Raw genomic sequence first — 20,360 nt, forward strand, 5'->3', positions numbered from 1 at the left:
GTTGAAATAGCAGAATTTAAAGGGGGAACCATATATTTAGTTGCAAATAACTTACCTGGCATTACATTTGGTAACAGAGGTTGGCTAAGCCAGTTTAATAAATTTTGGGGCCTTCATGTCTTTACCTGTAAAAAAGGACCTTAAACAGATCATCTCTAAGGAAGCTTCTACTTTCACACTCTTTTGGGATAAGCTTTCGTTACACCATCAGTGCATTGTACTTTGAATACGGAAAACATGATTCTTGAAGTCTAGTAGATTTCAGCTTAATTGCTTCTGCAAGCCCGGGTCCTTCCTGGGCCCTAAGATTTGGAAGCTTTGGGGGTTATTGATTAAACAAGGGGACCATTAGATTGAGGTGGCTTTAAAGACTCAGTAGCCTACACAAACAAACCAAAATGTAAGCCTGAAATACCTCAAGGTTAAATTAAAACCCAAGGACGACCAATCACAAAGCCACTAAATCCTCCCCAAAATAAGGCAATGGTTTAAACTATAGGTAATCCAGTAATTTCCTCACTTTGCTTCTATGTCTATAAAAATCTCTCCCCTAGCTCCTGTTGGTGGAGGGAACTTAATCATTTTTAACTTGGTGTTGCATGATTTGAGTCCATTTTTTTTCAAATAAACTTATTTTTCTTTTTAGTAGGCTCTGTACCCAATGTGGGGCTTGAACTCAAGACCCTGAGATCAGATGTCACCCACTCTGAGCCAGCCTCACCCCTGGCAAAATCTTTCTTGAAAGCCACCAAGCACTACTTCACAAAGTCTTAAAAGTATATATCTAGAGGGCTCATTTTCATTTCTAAGAATCTAATCTAAGGAAATAACTAGGTAAGAGTACAAAGATGAATGTGTGCATGTTAAAGGATATTCAAACTAGACCTTATAATATAAATAATCGGTAACTAAATCTTTAACTTCAGGAGTAGGGTGGTTCCATGCAGTACTTACAGACGTGGGAAGTTATTTTATCTTCAATTTTTTGCAATTATCTTCTAATTTTTTTCTACAATCAATATAAATCACTTTAACAAAATAAATATACTACTGGCTAATGTGTTCTTTCTTTTGCACCCACTACTCAGAATCAGGTATTTTTCGTTTCTCCTAAAAAAATCACCTGTTCCTGAAACTATTTAATTCCGAGCTGCTAAAACTGTCACTGATAGGTGATAAGAGTGGACGTCTTCTCTTCTCAAAGGAGACTCCTAAAGAGGTAAAAAAAAAAAAAAAAAACTTACTGAGAAAAAGCAGTCATAAATGACAGAAGTACCATTTTTTTGGTACTGTTCTTTTTTTTTTTGTTTTTTTAAGATTTTATTTTTTTATTTGACAGAGAGAATGAAAACAGGAACACAAGCAGGGCAGGGAGAGTGGGAGAGGGAGAAGTAGGCTTCGTGCCAGGCAGGGAGCCCGATGTGCGGCTCAGTCTCAGGACCCAGGGATCATGACCTGAGTTGAAGGCCGATGCTTAACCGACTGAGCCAACCAGGTGCCCCTGTTATTATTCTTTTTCCAGATAGTTGCTTCTTAAATTATGAAGAGCCAGAGAAAGAAGGTAGTGCAGCAAATACTTTTAATAAGAATACAAAATTCACACCAGAGGCACATTCTGGGGAATGTACAGGAACTATCACAAGTAGTAATTCTGCTGGAAGAATAAAATAAGGCTCTGTCAGAGTACAAATATACAGGAAGGAATGATTTAAAATAGGTTTATGATTTACAATCACATTACATTGTACATAGTAAGCACTGAAAACAGGCATATTAATTAAAAAGCCAGCTACAAGGCATTTGAACATATATAACAAATCTTACAGTCCACAAAATTCATGTATAACAGTAATTATTTTTAGTACTTCATTTCAACACAAAAGAAATGAAGACGTATTAATTTATGTCTATGACAAAAATCGAGAGAACTTATACATAAAAGGCTTACATGACTGATAGAACCACACAGCGGACAGGTCAGAGACGTAACACAAACCCAACAGTGCTGAGCAACTGAAACAGTACTGGCCTTTCCAATCCCCTTTCTTCTTGTTACCACTGCACTGTCCCAGATTACCTTTCGTTACTCAAATGAAAAAAAATCCTCCGTCTTCTCATTCCATGCAAGGAATGAAGCAAATCCAAACAGCAAATTCAAAAGTTGCTTTTACCATAAACCTGAAATGCGGTTTAAGGAATACAAAGAAACCCAACACTGATACACGGTGTTCCTTTCCAAGGAAGGAACAGATACACCGAACATTATCTGAAAGGGGTTTCTTTATGGATTATGTACATTGGTTGGATGAGAATTACTATCTCTGAGAAGGCACATATCTGTGATTTAAGGCTTAACCGGTATTGTTACATATGGAAGTCAAGGAAAGCTGTCTAGGAACTCACTTCTGTCAAAATGGAATTTACCCGAAATCTCGCTTTCCAAGCACAGATTTCGACTCTAGAAACCATCAAGAGTTTCTATTCCCAAGTCCACCTGCCAAAAATAATTCTCTTAAGCAGGTTTCATTATGAATGCAAAGAAACTGCTAACATAACTGCCCAGTGACTTTGGGTGATGCAAACTCTTAAACTCAAAGGCCTCAGAGAAATGACAGTGTGATTCCTGCGTCTTTAAAAAAAAAAAAAAAGGAAGAAAGAAAAAGTTTAAACAAAATTACAATAGTACAGAATCATTTTTAAAAAGGTATTTGCCACAACTCCACAAGCCAATCAGTCATCCATTAGAGCTGCCGCCTGTGTGTGGACGCTGCAGGAACACCATATAATTTTACTCTGCAAAATAGTTTCTTTTTTCTTTAAGATGATACATGAAGATGAATCTCTTAAAGATGTTTAATATATTCATATATAAAATATCTGATGTTGATACAAATCATGTAAACCTCCCTTTGGAAAAGTTACAACTGGCCCCCATTTCCAGGACCAAAAACCTTGAATTTTTATCTGGTCAGTGCAAATCTATATTAGATGTTTTCAAACTACAGAAATAGCCATCAACCCTCACGATACAAAAAGATTTCTCAGAAAGGAAAATTGTGTTCAGATTATAGAAATTATGTTTACATTAAAATCACCCACCTTCCCATCAAATTTAACAGTTCAGTTGTTAAAGTATGAAAAAGGGAAAAAATTAAAGCTGTTTGTGCAAGAATCACTACAATGGTTGTGGTCACCACTTCCCTAATCTTAACCCAACTCTGCTTAATTCTTATTAGGTGTGTTTAGAAATATAACGACGTGACTTTTCTTTTTCTTTCTTTCTTTTTTCCGGGTGTGATTTTTACTGTTCTTCAAGCCAAGATGGGGCGTCTACTCCAGGGGTTTTCAATTTGATATGGAACTGTTTAAGCGTCTGTTCAAGCTGCTTCTGATTCCCGGCAAAGTAAGCGGCAATGGCATTGTGAAAAAGGACCAGCTGATTGTGCAGCACCTTCACCTGGGAACGAAGAATCATGAGACCAAGCATTAACACCAACGGCAATGAAATAGAAGGTGACTTATCACATGTCCTCATTCAATGGCGCAGGTCATCAGGAAAAGCTGTTTTAACAATGACCAAGTATTTCTCTCTCTCTCTCACACACACACACACACCCCTGACAGTATATCACTTTGCGGGATCACTGAGCCCTTTGATGACTTCTTAATATCCCTAAACGGAATAGGTCAGTTTAAGGAGCTGTGTATTCTGTTAACCATATTTGAATGCTACTGAGGGCATTAATTAAAAATATTACTAAATCCTGTCAAATAAATAAATACAATCTTTTTTTTTTTTTAAAGATTTTATTTATTTATTTGACAGAGAGAGATCACAAGTAGGCAGAGAGGCAGGCAGAGAGAGAGGAGGAAGCAGGCTCCCTGCTGAGCAGAGAGCCCAATGTAGGGCTTCATCCCAGGACCCTGGGATCATGACCTGAGCCGAAGGCAGAGGCTTTAACCCACTGAGCCGCCCACGCGCCCCCAAATAAATACAATCTTAAAAGAAAAAAATTATTCAATCCCACCTCAAACTAAATATATTCAAAATCAAATACTGAAGAGGGAAATTTATATATAAATATATATATATTTTTATATACAATATATGCTATATAAATTTATATATAAATATATCTATATCTATCTATCTATCTATCTATCTAATATATGCTATATACCAGAAATGGACATCATTAAGGCTAAGCTTTATGTAAAACAGAGTAGGCCAGATATTTTGAAATACTGAGGTTCTCTGCAAGGAATCAAGCCAAGTGGCAGCAAGTGCTGCCCAGAAAGCCAATGTACTTAAAGTTCACAAGACTCTCTGTTATTTTCAAGTGTTTTAGTACTTCTAAAGGTAACAGTATGTTTTAACCAAGTTAAACCAAGCCACTTCTGTAAATCTTTATTAAAGAAACCAGCAAAGCATTACAAAGATTTATGAATAAAACTGTTTCCTGAGCCCTCATTTATAACTGTGAAAGTTCAACGATAAAGTATAAAATATACTGACTTATCCATCCAGTGCAATATTTATTAAAATTGAGCTTTACGGGGGCGCCTGGGTGGCTCAGTGGGTTAAGCCGCTGCCTTCGGCTCGGGTTGTGATCTCGGGGTCCTGGGATCGAGTCCCGCGTCGGGCTCTCTGCTTGGCAGGGAGCCTGCTTCCTCCTCTCTCTCTCTCTGCCTACTTGTGATCTCTCTCTGTCAAATAAATTAAAAAAAAAAAAAAATCTTAAAAAAAAAAAAAATTGAGCTTTATGCCCCTAAAGCCTGGGTGGTTCAGTCAGTGAAGTATCTGCCTCCAGCTCTGGTCACGATCCCAGGGTCTTGGGTTGGGGCCCGCCTCGGGCTCCCTGCTCGACAGGGAGTCTATTTCTCCCTCTGCCCCTCCACCCGCTTGTGTTCTCTCTCTTGAAAACAAGTAAAATCTTTTTAAAAAATGAGCTTTAATAATTTTTAGTGATGTAAAAACATCTGATATACAATGCTAAGGGAAAAACAGGACATGGCATTTTACAGAGGTATGACCTTTACACTCATTTTATTATAGCACACGAAAACATACTAATAGTCTCTCTAGACTTTTCGCTATCCATCTACCTCTACAAAGGAAATAACACAAACCTCCATATTGGATATTTTTAATTTGTAAAGTCTTTATTTTAAAATATTATAAAGTATTCTAAAAATAACACACACTCCAGATTATAAAGTAAAACTTCCCAATCCATACTTTTTGCACCTATCCACTTCCCGCCACCTGAAAAATCACTATTAATGTTTTATCGTGTTTCCTTTGAGAATTTTTCTAGGTGCATACATAATATTTAAAAAAACAAAGGGCTTGCAACATGCACACTTTCAGTAATGTTGTTTCCTCAAAATATCTTAGATATTTTTTATTCCATTCACTTATTCATTCAACTAGTATTAATTAAATATCTTTCATGTGCTGTACACTGTTCCTAGGAAAACAGAAAAAAAATCCCTTCCCTCATGAGCTTGTATCCTTAGTGGGTGGGGAAAGAGTGAAGGGAGGCCAGAAACAATAATAAGTACTGGCATCCCAGGAAATGAGTATCTCAAGCCTTGAGGTCAGACCAACTCTCAGACCTTTGGGGAATCGGGCATTGCTGATTTACTTGAAAGCTGTCTAAAACAAAAAAAAGTTTTTTCTCTTCTGATAAAGAGAAAAAAATTCTAGCACAGATAGTTTAAGAGGACCACATAGCAATTAATAATGAAAACTAAAAAATGTCTGTATGAAATAAAAGGGGTAGATCTTGAATTTACCTGGTCAGACATTTAAGGCCTGCAACCTTTATAATGAGAACCTTTGGTAGCACATACAAGGCCAACCATGAGACACTGAACACCACGTATCGGGCACTATACTAGGGATTTAAGAATACAAGGCACACACAGCAGCAGAAAATTGGTATGATAAATGGGTAGTAAAAGTACATTGGGTTAACTTTAAAAAAGTGGGGAAGGGCACTTATGGGCAGAATAAGGTTTTTCAAGAAGGGTTGGAGAGGAGCACTGGGACAGCAGAACTCTAAGTCCCTTGTCCTCTGCTTCTGAGAAATGGGGGATATTTCAAAGGATAATGAGCCACAACCTAAGGGCAATTATTAAGGAAACAGGATGATCATAGGGAAAGCAGGTTTCTAAATGGCAATTTAGGAAGTGAGCAAAGTATTTGATTATACTGGACTGCTACGATAATGGCCCCAAAGAATCACTCTTCTCAGTATTGTCTAACACCCTTGGAAAGTCTTCTGCAATGAGTTTGGCCATGTAATATTAGAAAATGAAGCCTGATAAGCAAGCGCTTGCCCTCTTGGACAACTGCCGCCACCTTGCGAGGACACGCAGTCTAGCCTTCCTCTGAGAAGCCTACAGGGAGAGAGAGCCTCCGTCCCAGCTATGCCCACGGCTCAGGAAGCCTTCCATTTGAGAGTGAAACCAGAAGAACCCATCTTCCCAAACTAACAATTGAGCTAAATAATAAATCATTACTGTTCTAGGCCACCAAGTTTAGGGTACTTCGCTATGCAACAAAACATAAGTGGTATGTCTATGAAAAGGTTAAGAATGCAGTTTCCGGGACGCCTGGGTGGCTCAGTTGGTTGGACGACTGCCTTCGGCTCAGGGCGTGATCCTGGAGTCCCGGGATCGAGTCCCACATCAGGCTCCCAGCTCCATGGGGGAGTCTGCTTCGCTCTCTGACCTTCTCCTCGCTCATGCTCTCTCTCACTGTCTCTCTCTCTCAAATAAATAAATAAAATCTTTAAAAAAAAAAAAAAAAGAATGCAGTTTCCTAGCAATGAAGAAGGGTTTTAGAAAGCACAGCGAAATGGAGGAAAATCAAAAGGGGGAAGATAGGCTTGGAAAGAGGAAAGGCTAAGCTGGGAGGTAAGTAAAGGAACTGAAGAAAAGTACCTGGGGAGGTCAGGAGTCAGGGGTGGTTTTGAGATGAGGGAACGGAGAGAGAGAGCAGCTAGGAAACAGATTCCTAAAAGAGAGGTTCAAACAAGAGAGGCATATATGCTACTAACCCATCCCAAGATCTAATTGCCGTTTTGGAGTAAATGTAATATAGTATCCTTGAAGACTTCACTTCCAATGTTCTAGGAAGGCCTGACAACTGCATTAGGCATAGTTCGATACTGTTTGCAGCCTCCCCAAATTTGTATGTGTCATTCATTTAGGTCTTCAGGAAAGTATCCCTGTTACTAGTATTGTATCGTTCTTTACAGCAAGAGTGAGCTCTGGAATCAGGAGGCATGCTGTACTGCTTCCCAGTTTTCTTTGTGAAATCTGGTACAGGTTGCTTCTATCTTCACTGGCCAAGGTCTTTATCCATTTATCAGGGATCCCATTACCAAACTGCATATGTAGTGTCATTGCAAGGGTTAAGTGAAATGAGGTACCACCTAGCACACTGTCTGACACAGAGTAAGCCCTCATTCAGTTTCAGTGGAATCTACATTTACCTACTAGATAGTCAAACCATATTGACTTTTCTTGGTAAAATAATAATTCAATTATTTAGAAACTGATTTGGAACTTGTAAGAACACTATGATAATGTGATTCAGAATAACAAATATATACTTGGGTCTTTGTCCTCATTTCTGGCACAAAGCACCTAAAACCCCTGTTTCCTAAGTGATTAAGAGGGAAGGGAGCATCTTTTGTTATATTATTTAGTGTCTTCTCCTGTTCCTGAAATAGCCCCAAGTGCTATAAAGGTGAAAGGAATGACTTTTATTCATAAACAACCACACCTGACTTTATGTTAATGAGAAAAAAATATTTTTTTCTGGAAAGCTCTAGAAAACCAGGATAATAGCTGGTTGTCAGGGGAACTAAATGGTGATTAGAGGATGGGAATTTCGGCTCCAGCTGCCTACTTCTGTGGAGGTGACAGTGGCTACAGGTTGAATAATCCACCAAGGGTCAATGATTTTATCAATGATGCCTGTGTAATGAAGCCACCATAAAAACCCCTGAAGTATGAGATCTGGAGAGTTTCTGGGTGGTGAATGCATCCACAGGCTAGGAAAGTGGTACACCCCCAAATCCATGGGGACAGAGGCTCTTGTGCTTAGGACCTTTACAGACTTTGACCTCTGTGCACTTCTTCATCTGGCTATTCATCTGTATCCTTCAATCATCCTTGTAGTAAACTGGTAACCTAAAAGCACACGGTTTTCTTGGGTTCTGTGAGACAGTCTAGCATACAATCCTAGTTGAGGAGGAGGTTATGGAAACCTTTCATGTATGGTTAGAAGCACAGGCGACAACCTGTTTTGCGACTGCTGTCAGAAGGTGGAGGGGTGAGGGCAGCGTCAGCACCGAACTGACCCGTACAATACCCAGCCGGTGAACTGGATGGAGAATTAGATGGTGTGGGAAAAACCCCACACACCTGGTGTCAGGAGTGTTTGAAAAGTGCTAGGAGTGTAAAAGAAGAAAGAGTTTTCTCCTTTCCAAAGGCAGAAATGGATGTGAAGTTTACCCTAGCACAATGGAAATAAAAAAAAAGGGGTGTGTGTGCTAAGCAAATAAATGTTGTTGAGAAGATGCAGGGGCACAGCTGGCTACCAACACTGACTGCCTTGACCCAGCCTTCTGTTCAAGGGCAGAAAACAGCCTGGGATGCTGCAGAAGGAATTCCTCTGCCTGACAGATCCCCTTAGAAGAATTTTTTTTTTCTTTTCAAGATGTAATTTTTAAGTCATCTCTATACCCGCCATGATGCTTGAACTTACAACCCTGAGCTCAAGAGTCACCTGCTCCAATTCAGCCAGTCAGGTGCCCCAACTAAGAAATTTTAAGGGTCAATTTATAAGTCCACAGTTCTCTGCTTCTAAAATAAACACATTTTTTGGGCACCACAGAGGTACTTCTTCCAAATTAATAGTATTACATACTCAAATAAATAGTATTACATAAAAAATTAGTTTAAAACATGCTTAATACAGACTTCTACTAATTCTACTAATTCATATTGACCTTTCTCTATGTCCAGGCAGACAAATTTCACATTGCAATCGCTTTTAAAACAGCTTTAAAATGGTACATTGGCACTCTGCATAAGACGAGGAAAAGGTCAGATTATTCTAATTAAGGTTATAACCAGGGTTTACCTTACATGAGTGGAGTCTGATTTCAGGACCAAATCTATTTATCTATCTACCTTCCTTCCTTCCTCATTTCTTTCTTTCTTCTTCTTCTTTTTTAAAGTTTTATTTATTTAAGTAATCTCTACACCCATTGTGGGGCTCAAACTCACAATCCCGAGATCAAGAGTCCTATGCTCTTATGACTGACCCAGCCAGGTGCCCCCCAAAATCTCTTTCTTGTAAGGCACTGGTCAACTAAAATGATAACTAGCGAAAAATAAGTAAAATGAAACACTGCAGGCTAGCTCTTATTTGATTCCTATTTACATAAAAATGTTTTCTGAAACTGAGCTCTTCTCAGTCACCTGTGCCTGTGTGGCTGAGTTTCAGAGCTTCTGGAGAAGGCTGTCAGGGACTGGTCAAAGGAGGGGTCCAGGAGCAGTATGTTTTGACAGAGGATGGAAAAGTTCCTAGATGACCTTAGAAATGATGAGGGAGCAGAAGGCTAGCTGAAGACAGAGCATAAGCTGACACCCTACAAGCTCCCCCCACCCCACCCCTCCTCAATGGGACCTGTGTGACATTCTTCCAGGAATCCCCCAACTTTCTTAAAGTTAATGCCTTGCTAGAGGGGAACACAACCTTAACTTGACAACGGCAAGGCCTGTGGTATCTTGTGGGTCAGTCCTCTGTAGCATATGAAAGTTCTTTTGAAAGCTCCCTTTTCCTAACTTCCCCCCAAACCCGAGTAGATAATCACCACTCCTCAAGACCCCCGTGCAACAGCTCTTTCTACCCTCCAGTCCTGTCCCTGTGCTTTAATAAAACCAACCTTTTGCCCCAAAGGTGTATCAAGAATTCTTACTTGGTCATGGGCTCTGGACTCCACCCCACCGAACCTCACCTATATTCCCAAACCACATCAGATAGGAAACAACTTTTCAAAGATAAAAATCCGTAAGGGAAAAGACTGAGAAATTAAATTCATTAAAATTTAGAGCTTCTGCTCATCCAAAGATAGTGAAAAGACAAGTTACAAACCGAGGGAATATATCTCCATTACGCTGACAAAGGATATGTATTCAGAAAATGTGCAAAACTCTGACAAAAGCCATCCAACTAAAAAGAGCAAACAACACAGATGGGTATTTCACAGAGGAGAAAACAGGATTGGTCAATTAAGGCTGAAAAGATATGCTGCCTCATTAGAAAACAGCAAAGTGCAAATTAAAACTAAGTTGAAGAAAGGGGCTTCAATTGCCTCCATGGTGACCTCAAAATTTCTAATTAATTAAGTTCTTCCTAGCTTATCTCTTAAGTCAGGCAAGATACCTTGCAGGCAAAACATCCCGTGATAGGAACCCAAACTACCCCTCAAGCAAGAAGGACTGCTGTAAGCCAGCAGGACCACACGTGACTGACCCCATTGCGACTACTGACTTGACCTTTACTGCCCACCTGCACGTAACCATCCACCTCCGTCCCACATTCTCCTTATATAAACCCAGAAGCAGTTTCAGCACTTCGGAGACAAGTCTTTGAGATGTTGTCTCCTGCTGTTGGCTGCACTGAAATTCTTTTCTCCTTTCACCACCACTGGTCTCTTAGTGTCAGTGGGGGTAGCTGAACCTGGTCTGTCTGGGACTCCTGGAGCCAGTTGCTTCGCATCCCTGTGCCCCAGCTACACTGGGGTGCCATCTTATATCCTCTATAAGGAGACTGAGAAAACTTAAAACAATTAATACTCTGGAGCACTGTTGATTGTTGTATAAATTTGTACAACTATTTTTTTTTAAGATTTTATTTATTTATTTGACAGAGATCACAAGTAGGCAGAGAGGCAGGCAGAGAGAGAGGAAGGGAAGCAGGCTCCCCACCAAGCAGAGAGCCCGACAACAATGTGGGCTTGATCCCAGGACCCTGGGATCACAACCTGAACTGAAGGCAGAGGCTTTAACCCACTGAACCACCCAGGCACCACCCCCATCCCCCTGCCTCCTATTTATTTTTAAGGACAAAAACTAGCTTCTCTTTTTGGAGATTTATGAAATTCAACTGAAAACTTACATACAAGTTTATGAACCAGCCCATTAATTAAATACTCTTCCCTATTTAGAGGTTTTTTTTTTTTTAAAGGCTTTTGTACTAGTAACCTACCTGGGTCACAAAGTAATCTTCCACTTTGCCCTACTAAACATGATTTAGCCTTTCTGTTTTGTTGGTGTTTTGTTTTTAGTTTTGGATGATCCTCGGTTCCTGGAGCTACAGAGCAACTATGGGGTTTCTGTACTTTTAGTGTGAAATTCTAATTTTCAAAAATAGGTTCCAGCCAATTACTTTATTGCTCTTTGGGTCGCAAGAATTTTTGACTTGAATCTTAATCCTCACTGTTTTATAATTAAAGGAGACAATGAGAGTGGAGCACAGGGTCTGTTTCACATATTATACCTGGAGAAAGCTGTTACAGCGGTCTGAAAGTTACAGTCCGAAACAAAGTGGAAAGAGCATCACAGAGTTTTTATCTGACCCTACAAATGTCAACACAAAAGTCACATATGGCAACTGAAGAGTCAGTTTCCATACCACCTTGAGGTAGTTGAAAAACACAACACAGAGACCACGTCTTCTTATAGCTAAGGAAGGCAGGCAGCCCACTGAACAAAGCCTCAAACTCAGTGCATTACCTGTATGCAAAATGTTCCCGCTGAAACTTAATCCATGGGAAATCAAGGGAAGAGGGTGCTTTTTAAGACTGAATTCTAGTTTTCACAACAAATGATACAATACCCATTTCCACAAAAACATTCTCCCAGTAATTGTGAGAAGGTTGATGTGTAAGCCTTTAAAAATATATACACACTTCAGAGCAGTTCCCTGGTATAGAGAGCGCCTTTGGGCATTCACAGCTTTTTAATTATGGAAATAGCGTATACAATTTCATTGTTACTTTAATCTCAGAAGCCTTTTTATGCCAAAACAGATAATTTACCTCATTTTTCTATTAGCACTGATCATGTAAGTGGTGTCTGAGTACAAGTTTTAGTTTTGGTAGAATGTCTTACAAATCAGATGCAAATTTAAATAGGAATGGTAAACTGATACTCTTTAACCAATCAAACCATTACTAAACCAAAAGTAAATGGAAATAAAAATAAATCATCAATATGAATATGTTTTCTATACTAAATGAATTAAACACATTTGCTTTTCTACCATTTTTGCTTAATTTTCTTTAAATTTTTCCTGAACTAATTTGCACTAAAATATGTATTCATATAACATCAATGTGGTTCTGACTGATGCCAGTTTGGCGGGGGGGGGAGGGCAAAGGGAGAGAATTTCAAGCAGACTCCCTGCTGAGTGTGGAGCCTGACTTGGGGTTCAATCCTCAGAATGTTTAAGAACAAATAATATTAGAAAAACAGTTGCAAATACAATTTGATTTTCTATTTTTTTCTCAAATAAAATTTTAAAGATGACTAGTTTTTGCAATGGTTACTTGGCCTTAGGAAGGTCAATTTAGGAGAGATTGTGGTTTCTCAAACGGAATTGGTTTAGAAAGAGAGATGAAGAAAGTAAGGTTGGGGAAAGGTCAGACTGTACTTTTACGAGAAGGTACAAAATGTCAAAAGTGTTTGAGGAAATGTTTTAGGGTCATTACACTTTTTCAACTTAACATTTGTTTATATTTATGCTATCAGATCATGAGAAGCGATGAGCACAGAGAATCAAAAAAAGAGCCAAGTATTTTTGGTAGATTGTATTTTGATATGGTGGGTATCACTTTTATGAAGCACTTTTTTTTTTTTTTTAAAGATTTTTATTTATTTGAGAGAGAGAGTGAGAGAGACTGCAAGCAAGAGCAGAGGGGAGGAGCGGAGGGAGATGGACGAGCAGACTCTCTGTTGAGTAGGGAGCCTGACTCAGGACTCAATCCCAGGACCAGCGATCACGACCTGAGCCAAGGTAAAGGCTTAACTGACTGAGCCACCGAGGCGCCCTATGAAGCATGTGACAGAGGATATGTGACCATCCCGTCTACTCTGTACAGGCTTCTGTTCTCTCCATGTTACAGTTAATAAAACACTCAGAAAGTTAAGTAATTTGCCTAAGGTTAGACAGTTAGGAAGCAGATGGGCTGGGATGTAGTGTGTCTTCTCCCAAGACAGGTCCATGTTCTTCCACCTATTCCAACCCGACTCTATTCATAAGGCAATACACAATTTGGAAAGCTTTTTATTTATTTATTCAACAGACAGAGATCACAGGTAGGCAGAGAGGCAGGCAGAGAGAGAGAGATGGGAGGAAGCAGACTCCCCACGGAGCAGAGAGCCCGATGTGGGACTCGATTCCAGGACCCTGGGATCATGACCTGAGCCAAAGGCAGAGGCTTTAACCCACTGAGCCACCCAGGCGCCCCAATTTGGAAAGCTTTTAAACAAAGTTTGAAACAGACCAAAAAGGGTATGGCAGAGCACTTAAAGGAAGGGTAGAAATGTATGGAAGATACGCTTTAACCTCTTCCAAATTTTGTTGTTGGCTCTAAAGTTACATTTAAATAATCTCGGGACAAGAATCTAACACAATGATTGGAGCAGAAGAAGGAAAGAAAAGTTAATTCATTCTAAAATTATGAATAATAATACAGTATTAAACTTTAATATACCATTTCCATACTTACAGAGCAGGAAAAAAACCCTATATTGAATTTACCTATGCATGTCCTAACATAGAAATGATTTAAAGTGGTTATAAGGATAAATGAAATACCACAGAAAAGCAGAGATTTTTAAAAGGAGCAAAAAAGAGGTAACAATTCCAGGGAGAATCAGGATGATGACAAATTTGACAAATTTTCAAAACCTAACATCGGAAACAATTACAGTAATTTAGAAATACACTAAATCTTTGTGAACTCAATTACAAAGAACTTTCATAAAGATCTGCCAAACAATGAGAAACCCAGCTCAGACATAAGCAAATCCACTACAGCAACATCTGGTGAATGACCTAAAATATGCCATACAATACTTTAATTGTTAAAGGGCAAAACAAACTTCAACACTGACTACTAAGGCAGAGACAAGCTGAGATTTTAAATAGAAACTGGGTAAGAGAAATTTAAGAGCAGGACTGAAAGTTGATGCCAAGTGGATTACACTGAAAACTTTCTCCTGCCTACACAGCATATATCAATAGAAGATAAATACCATTTACAAAGTTTACTGACTAAAAAATTAAAAGTATTACTTCACAGGCATCAAAGCCATAAAAAGGCACTGTATTTCTACCAAATGAATTTCTCTTTCAAATCAAATTTAGATTAATTACATACCTTCTTTTAAGAAAAAAAAAAAAAGATTTATTTATTTTGGTGGGGGGGGCAAAGGGAGAGAATTTCAAGCAGACTCCCTGCTGAGTGTGGAGCCTGACTTGGGGTTCAATCCCAGAAACCCAAGAGCATGACTTGGGCCAAAACAAGAGTTGGATGCACAACCGACTGAGCCACCCAGGCACCCTGGATTAATTATACACGTGCTTATCAGAGACACTGAAACAATTAAAAAAGAGGCAATTTCTAGTTCAAATAAAAGTTACGAGTTTTTTTTTTTTTTTTTAAGATTCTATTTTTATTTGAGAGAGAGAATGCACGCATACAAGTTGGGGGGAGGGGCAGAGGGATTGCTGAGCAGGGATCCTGACTTGGGGCTCAATCCCAGGAGCCCTGGATCATGACCTGGGTCAAAGGCAGATTCTTAACCAACTGAGCCATCTGGATGCCCTGAAGAGTTACTTTTTCTTTTTTTTTAAAGATTTTATTTATTTATTTGATGGACAGAGATCACAAGTAGGCAGAGATGGCAGGCAGAGAGAGAGGAGGAAGCAGTCCCAGGAGCTCAGTCCCAGGACCCTGGGATCATGACCTGAACTGAAGGCAGAGGCTTAACCCACTGAGCCATCCAGGCACCCCTAGTTTTAATATATTTATAACTGTTAAGTTTCTTCAAAGCAATTATTGGCTCTCCCAATAATTCTATAAAGTAAGGGTTTATATTAAATGAACAATACTGGGATAGCATCTCGGCTTAAACATGTGAGGAAAATCTGAAACAAAATCATTCTTTTTAAAAAAAATTATTTTTAAGTAACCTTCACCCAACATGGGATCTCAACTTATAACCTCAAGATCAGCAGTCATATGCTCCACCAACTGAGCTAGCCAGGCACCCGTAAAATTGTTCTTTAGTAAGAAGTCTCCAACCACTAACATGTAAAGAATTAACTCTCTTCTTTATTGGCATTATTTAAAAATGTGTAATTACATGCTTTCTCTGCCCATCACTGATCTTTTTTTTTAGTAAGTAAGAAACCAGAAAAATAACAAATAGAAAAGGTTATATCTGTCTTGCCCTTTTATTAGGTTTGTGAAGTATAATTTTATTACTTTGCAATAGCTTTGGAAATGCTTGTCATGTCAAAGCAGCTACCAGCTGAGAAAAAGGCACTATCAAAAATATGGGTGTGGGCATTAGGAAGGGAGTAAGAGTAGGAAAGACAAATATGAACTACAAGTGGAGGTGGAAGAACAGATTTTATTTTTCTGACTCATTGGGATAGGTTTCAACAAATCACGGACAAGCAGGTTAAAAAAAAAAAGCACCTTAGAAGGGAAAAAAGGGCAGTCCTATTTTGAAAAGCAGATAACTGATGCAACACAAGCTCCAGTAATGACAGGTCTCAGAACAGTGCTAAGGTCTTGTAATTCTTTATCTAATGGCACATTAAAATTCTCAATGCACGGGTTTTTCTCCCCCTTTAGCAAAAATATCTATTGCCCTTTTGTTCTACAAAGCATTAGCTCCCTCCCCTTCCTCCCTTCCTTCCAATAGCTCCAGGTTTCAATATGACTAATATGGCTTCTGTTTTCTGTCATCTACCATCTTCTCCCTCTGCTATTTTAAGAACCTTACTTGGAGCAGCATTATAGCATCACAGTCAATTAAAAGCAGGGCTGTAGAGATCTAGATTTGAAAGAGATCTAGATTTGAATCCTGATCTGGTTTTGAGACTGGGTAAATTATTCAACTTTTCTGAACATCAGTGTCATCATCTGTACACTGGTATATGATCATCTAGACCACAGATCAGATAGATATACATACAGATACACAAAATACTTATAGAGAACTCCTCCATATGCAGATTACTCAAAGATCAGTGTTCACCAATTCACTGGCTGCAGAAAGGAAATGCTCTGCAGGTGCACCAATGCAGCTTACATCTAGGGAAAGAAACACACTAACATTCACTCACAGCATAGTATGGTATGTGCTTTACTGGAGAAAGCTGTGGTAGCACAGTAACCAAAAGGGGAAGAAAGAAACTTAAACTTTCAAGTTGCTAGAGGAAATACTAAGTACCACAAATCATTCAAAATAGCATTTGAGCACCTAGATAAAAATTAAAGGTTAAGGTACAGGGGTGCCTGGGATGGCTCAGTGGGTTAAGTGTCTGACTCTTGGTTTTTGGCTCAGGTCAGGATCTCAGCATCCTGAGATCAAGCCCCAAGACAGGCTCTGTGCTCAGCACAGAGTTTGTTTAAGACTCTTTCTCCCTCTCGCTCCTCCCCTCCCACCATGCTTGTTCTCAAATAAATAAAACATTAAAAAAAAATTAACTCAGGGGATGCCTGGGTGGCTCAGTTGGTTGAGCAGCTGCCTTCAGCTCAGGTCATGATCCCAGTGTCCTGGGATCGAGTCCCACATCGGGCTCCTTGCTCGGCGGGGAGCCTGCTTCTCCCTCTGCCTCTGCTTCTGCCTGCCACTCTTGTCTGCCTGTGCTCGCTCTCTCCCTCTCTCTCTGATAAATAAATAAAATCTTAAAAAAAAAAATTAACTCAGGTATAGAAGAATAGTTAAGGAACTGAATATTTCCTTTTATCTATTAGGTGACCCTGTTCTCATTGGCCTTTGGACACTAGGCAACAAAAACCTACAGTTAAACCAATGGCCTGTTCACACTCACCTTTACATTCATAAAATAGTTTTCGATCATAAGTATGGTTCTATATCACCTCGGAAAACTTCTTTTTTTAAGATTAAGAATTCAATCTTTTATACAATTTATAAAAATTCTGATCCTATGTAACTAAGAACAGTTTATAAACTTAACAGAAAAGCTTCATCAAAATTTGTTATGATAGAACAATTATTTTTCTTTAAAAAATCCATATGCAGGGGCGCCTGGGTGCTCAGCGGGTTAAGCCTCTGCCTCTGGCTCAGGTCATGATCTCAGGGTCCTGGGACTGAGCCCTGCATTGGGCTCTCTGCTTCCCCCTCCGCCTGCCTCTCTACCTACTTGTGATTTCTCTCTTTTTTTGGCCAACTCTTATTTTCTGTTCAGGTCATGATCTCAGGGTTCTGAGATTGAGCCCCAAGACGGGCTCCTTCACTGGACATGGAGGCTGCTTAAGAACTTCTCCCTCCCCCTTCAACTCCATATTCTATTCCTTCCATTTAAAATCTGCTTCTTCCACACACCTTTAGTCAGCTCCTTTACATCCTTCCGGAGCTCAGCCCAATGTCACTTACTCTAGGCTTCCACAATACCCCATGCCAAGCCAAGTCCCCTCTGTATACTCACATGATTCCTCAATTTCTCCTTTATAACACTTGTCATAGTTCGTATTTATGCAATTATTTGTTAATGCCTATTTCTCTTACTTGACCATAAGCTCTATAATGGCAAGACCATTATATTTCTACTACTTAACCCTCGCACCTAAAAAACAACCAATAAATATTTGATGAGTAAAGGAATAAAATGTTAAAGCTACTAATTATATATCAATTTGCTCCTAGTATTTTATATATATATTTTTTGGTTTACTCTTTAAGTATCTCTCAACACCTTCAGTTCACTCCATTTCCATTATCACCACCCTAAACAAGCTCTCATCATCTCGTCTAAACTACTATATTTACTTTTAGGTTCTAAGATCTATGGGCCATACTTCAGACTTACCATTTACCAAGAATATTTTCAATGGGTTCCTATCGATACTAAAATAGCTTTAGTCTATAAGACTAGTCTTATAGACTAAAATAGCTTTTTAGTCTATAAGACCTGCATGGTCTGGCCTTTGCTTGCCTCCCAGTCATCTCTCTATGCTCTAGTTGCCCTGGTTCTAGTCGTATTTGTTCTTTGAGCACACCACACCCTTTTCTGTCACAGGGCTGTTACACATGCTATTTTTTAAAAATATTCTTTGCTTCTCACTTTACCTAGTTAATGCTCAACATCACTCTCTCATGGAAGCCTGCCCTAGCCACTCTTAATGAACCATGTACCTCTCCTTGAGAGCACTGGTCACATCCTAGATTTTATATACAGGGTTTGGTGTGATTTGATCACAGTTGTTACTTTTATTAGGCTACAAACTCTTTGAGGGTAGAATTTGTTTTTGCTTTTGCTCACTGGGTATCACCAATATCCAGAACTCTTCCTGGTACACATATAGATCTGACAAAAGTTTGTTACTTGAATGAAAAAAAGAATAACAACCTGAAATTATATGATGAAATATACTCAGGAATTAAGTCTGGAAGTAAAGGTGCATGAAAAAGGGAATGTTTCATAAAATCCAAATGTAGGTAATCATATTTGGCATAGTGTTGAGTTGCTTATTATACATACTTCCACATTTCAGTCCATAAATGTTAATTTTTTATTTAGAATCAGTGGGGTCCTTTTACTTGTGGAACATAATTTCACTTGACCTATAAGCAAATACCAAGAGAACTGTTTGTACCTCCAGTTATAGAAATAAAGATGATAGTAAATGATTGGTATGAATAATTAAAAAGTATCAAGAGTAGGTCCTTTTCCTTTGACAATGGAGAAGGAGATTTTAAGAATGTATGGGCTTGTACATATTAAGTAATGATTAACATGTTTCTTAAAATTTGGCAAGAAATATCCATTTTTAAAATTTAGAGGTTTACTTTTTTACCTCTCAAAGAGAAGCTTTAGCAAACAAAGAATACCTTTGACTTCCAAGTTTTCCCAAACATTTATAGCCTATTTTTAAAAGAATGTACTGGGTTTCAAGTATTTCCTATTATAGTATTTGTTTGCAGCCACTGAATCATCACAACTACATATATAGCTGGTTCATATTACATGAGAACGTTTACTTTGTTCTAGGTGTTTTGTTGTCTGTGTATTCTCTCCTTCTCCTGCTTCCCATTTTATTTCATAGACTGCTCTCTGAAAAATTAAATTCTTTATAAGATACACATGAAATACTTTTTAATATATTAGAAAAAATGCTGTATTAAGAGTATAGTAAAAAAGAAATCCTAATATACAGGAATACTATTATATTATGATTATATATGAAACATAGTGTTGAGTGAAAACAAGTCTTTTCATCAACCTGATTAAGAATGACTGTGATTTTTAAAAAGATATTTAAATTAAGTATATTAATCAAACATGCGTCCAGGAAAGAGTCCAACCATATTAATCAAGTATGTGTCCAGGATATATTCCCAAGTCTGGCTCATCTTTTCCTGTCCCCACTGTCATGCTCAAGTCACTGAAATATAAGAGAGGAAAAAGAACCCTTCATTTACAGTTATAGCTGCTTGGCTGACATTACCTTAATTTTTTTTTTTTTAAGGTTTTATTTATTTATTTGAGACAGACAAAGAGAAAAAGAGAGAGAGCACAAAGAAGGGCAGAGGGACAAGTGGACTCCCTGCTGAGCAGGGAGCCGGATGCAGGGCTCAAACCCAGAATCCTGGAATCATGACCTGAGACATTTAACTGATTGAGCCACCCAGTCGCCCCTGACATTACCTTAAAATAAGAGTATATTTCACCTTTCTTAAAATAAGAATATAAAAAAGTTAAGATTCTTTTTATTTATACCCTAAGCTGTTTTGTTGAATCTTTTTTTTTTAAGATTTTATTTATTTATTCTTACAGAGAGTGAGAGAGATCACAAATAGAGAGGCGGGGTGGGGAGCCGGGGAAGCAGGCCCCCTGCTTAACAGAGAGACTGATGCGGGGCTCAATCCCAGAGCCCTGAGATCATGACCTGAGCCTAAGGAAGAGCCACCCATGCTTTGTTGAATCTTTTGATACATTCAGGTTTTTTTCCTCTAATGCATTTGTAGCCCTGAAATGAGATTTACACTCCCAAGTTGAATTATAG

The 20,360-nt window shown here is 38.7% G+C and overlaps 1 protein-coding gene across 4 annotated transcripts in view; it reads right to left on the minus strand.

Moving 5' to 3' along the window:
* Positions 1 to 1,562: 1,562 nt before the first annotated feature.
* The window catches only part of ARFIP1 (ADP ribosylation factor interacting protein 1), a 104,736-nt gene continuing 85,938 nt past the window's right edge, over positions 1,563 to 20,360 (minus strand). For all 4 annotated transcript variants that reach the window (XM_044224860.1, XM_044224862.1, XM_044224859.1 and 1 more), the window contains one exon: positions 1,563 to 3,457. In XM_044224860.1, the coding sequence (XP_044080795.1) occupies positions 3,302 to 3,457 (156 nt within the window). In that variant the 3' untranslated portion in view covers positions 1,563 to 3,301. The remainder of the gene's footprint in view (positions 3,458 to 20,360) is intronic.

The sequence above is a fragment of the Neovison vison genome, chromosome 11 (assembly GCF_020171115.1).
Source record: "Neovison vison isolate M4711 chromosome 11, ASM_NN_V1, whole genome shotgun sequence".
In the NCBI taxonomy this organism is placed as follows: domain Eukaryota; kingdom Metazoa; phylum Chordata; class Mammalia; order Carnivora; family Mustelidae; genus Neogale; species Neogale vison.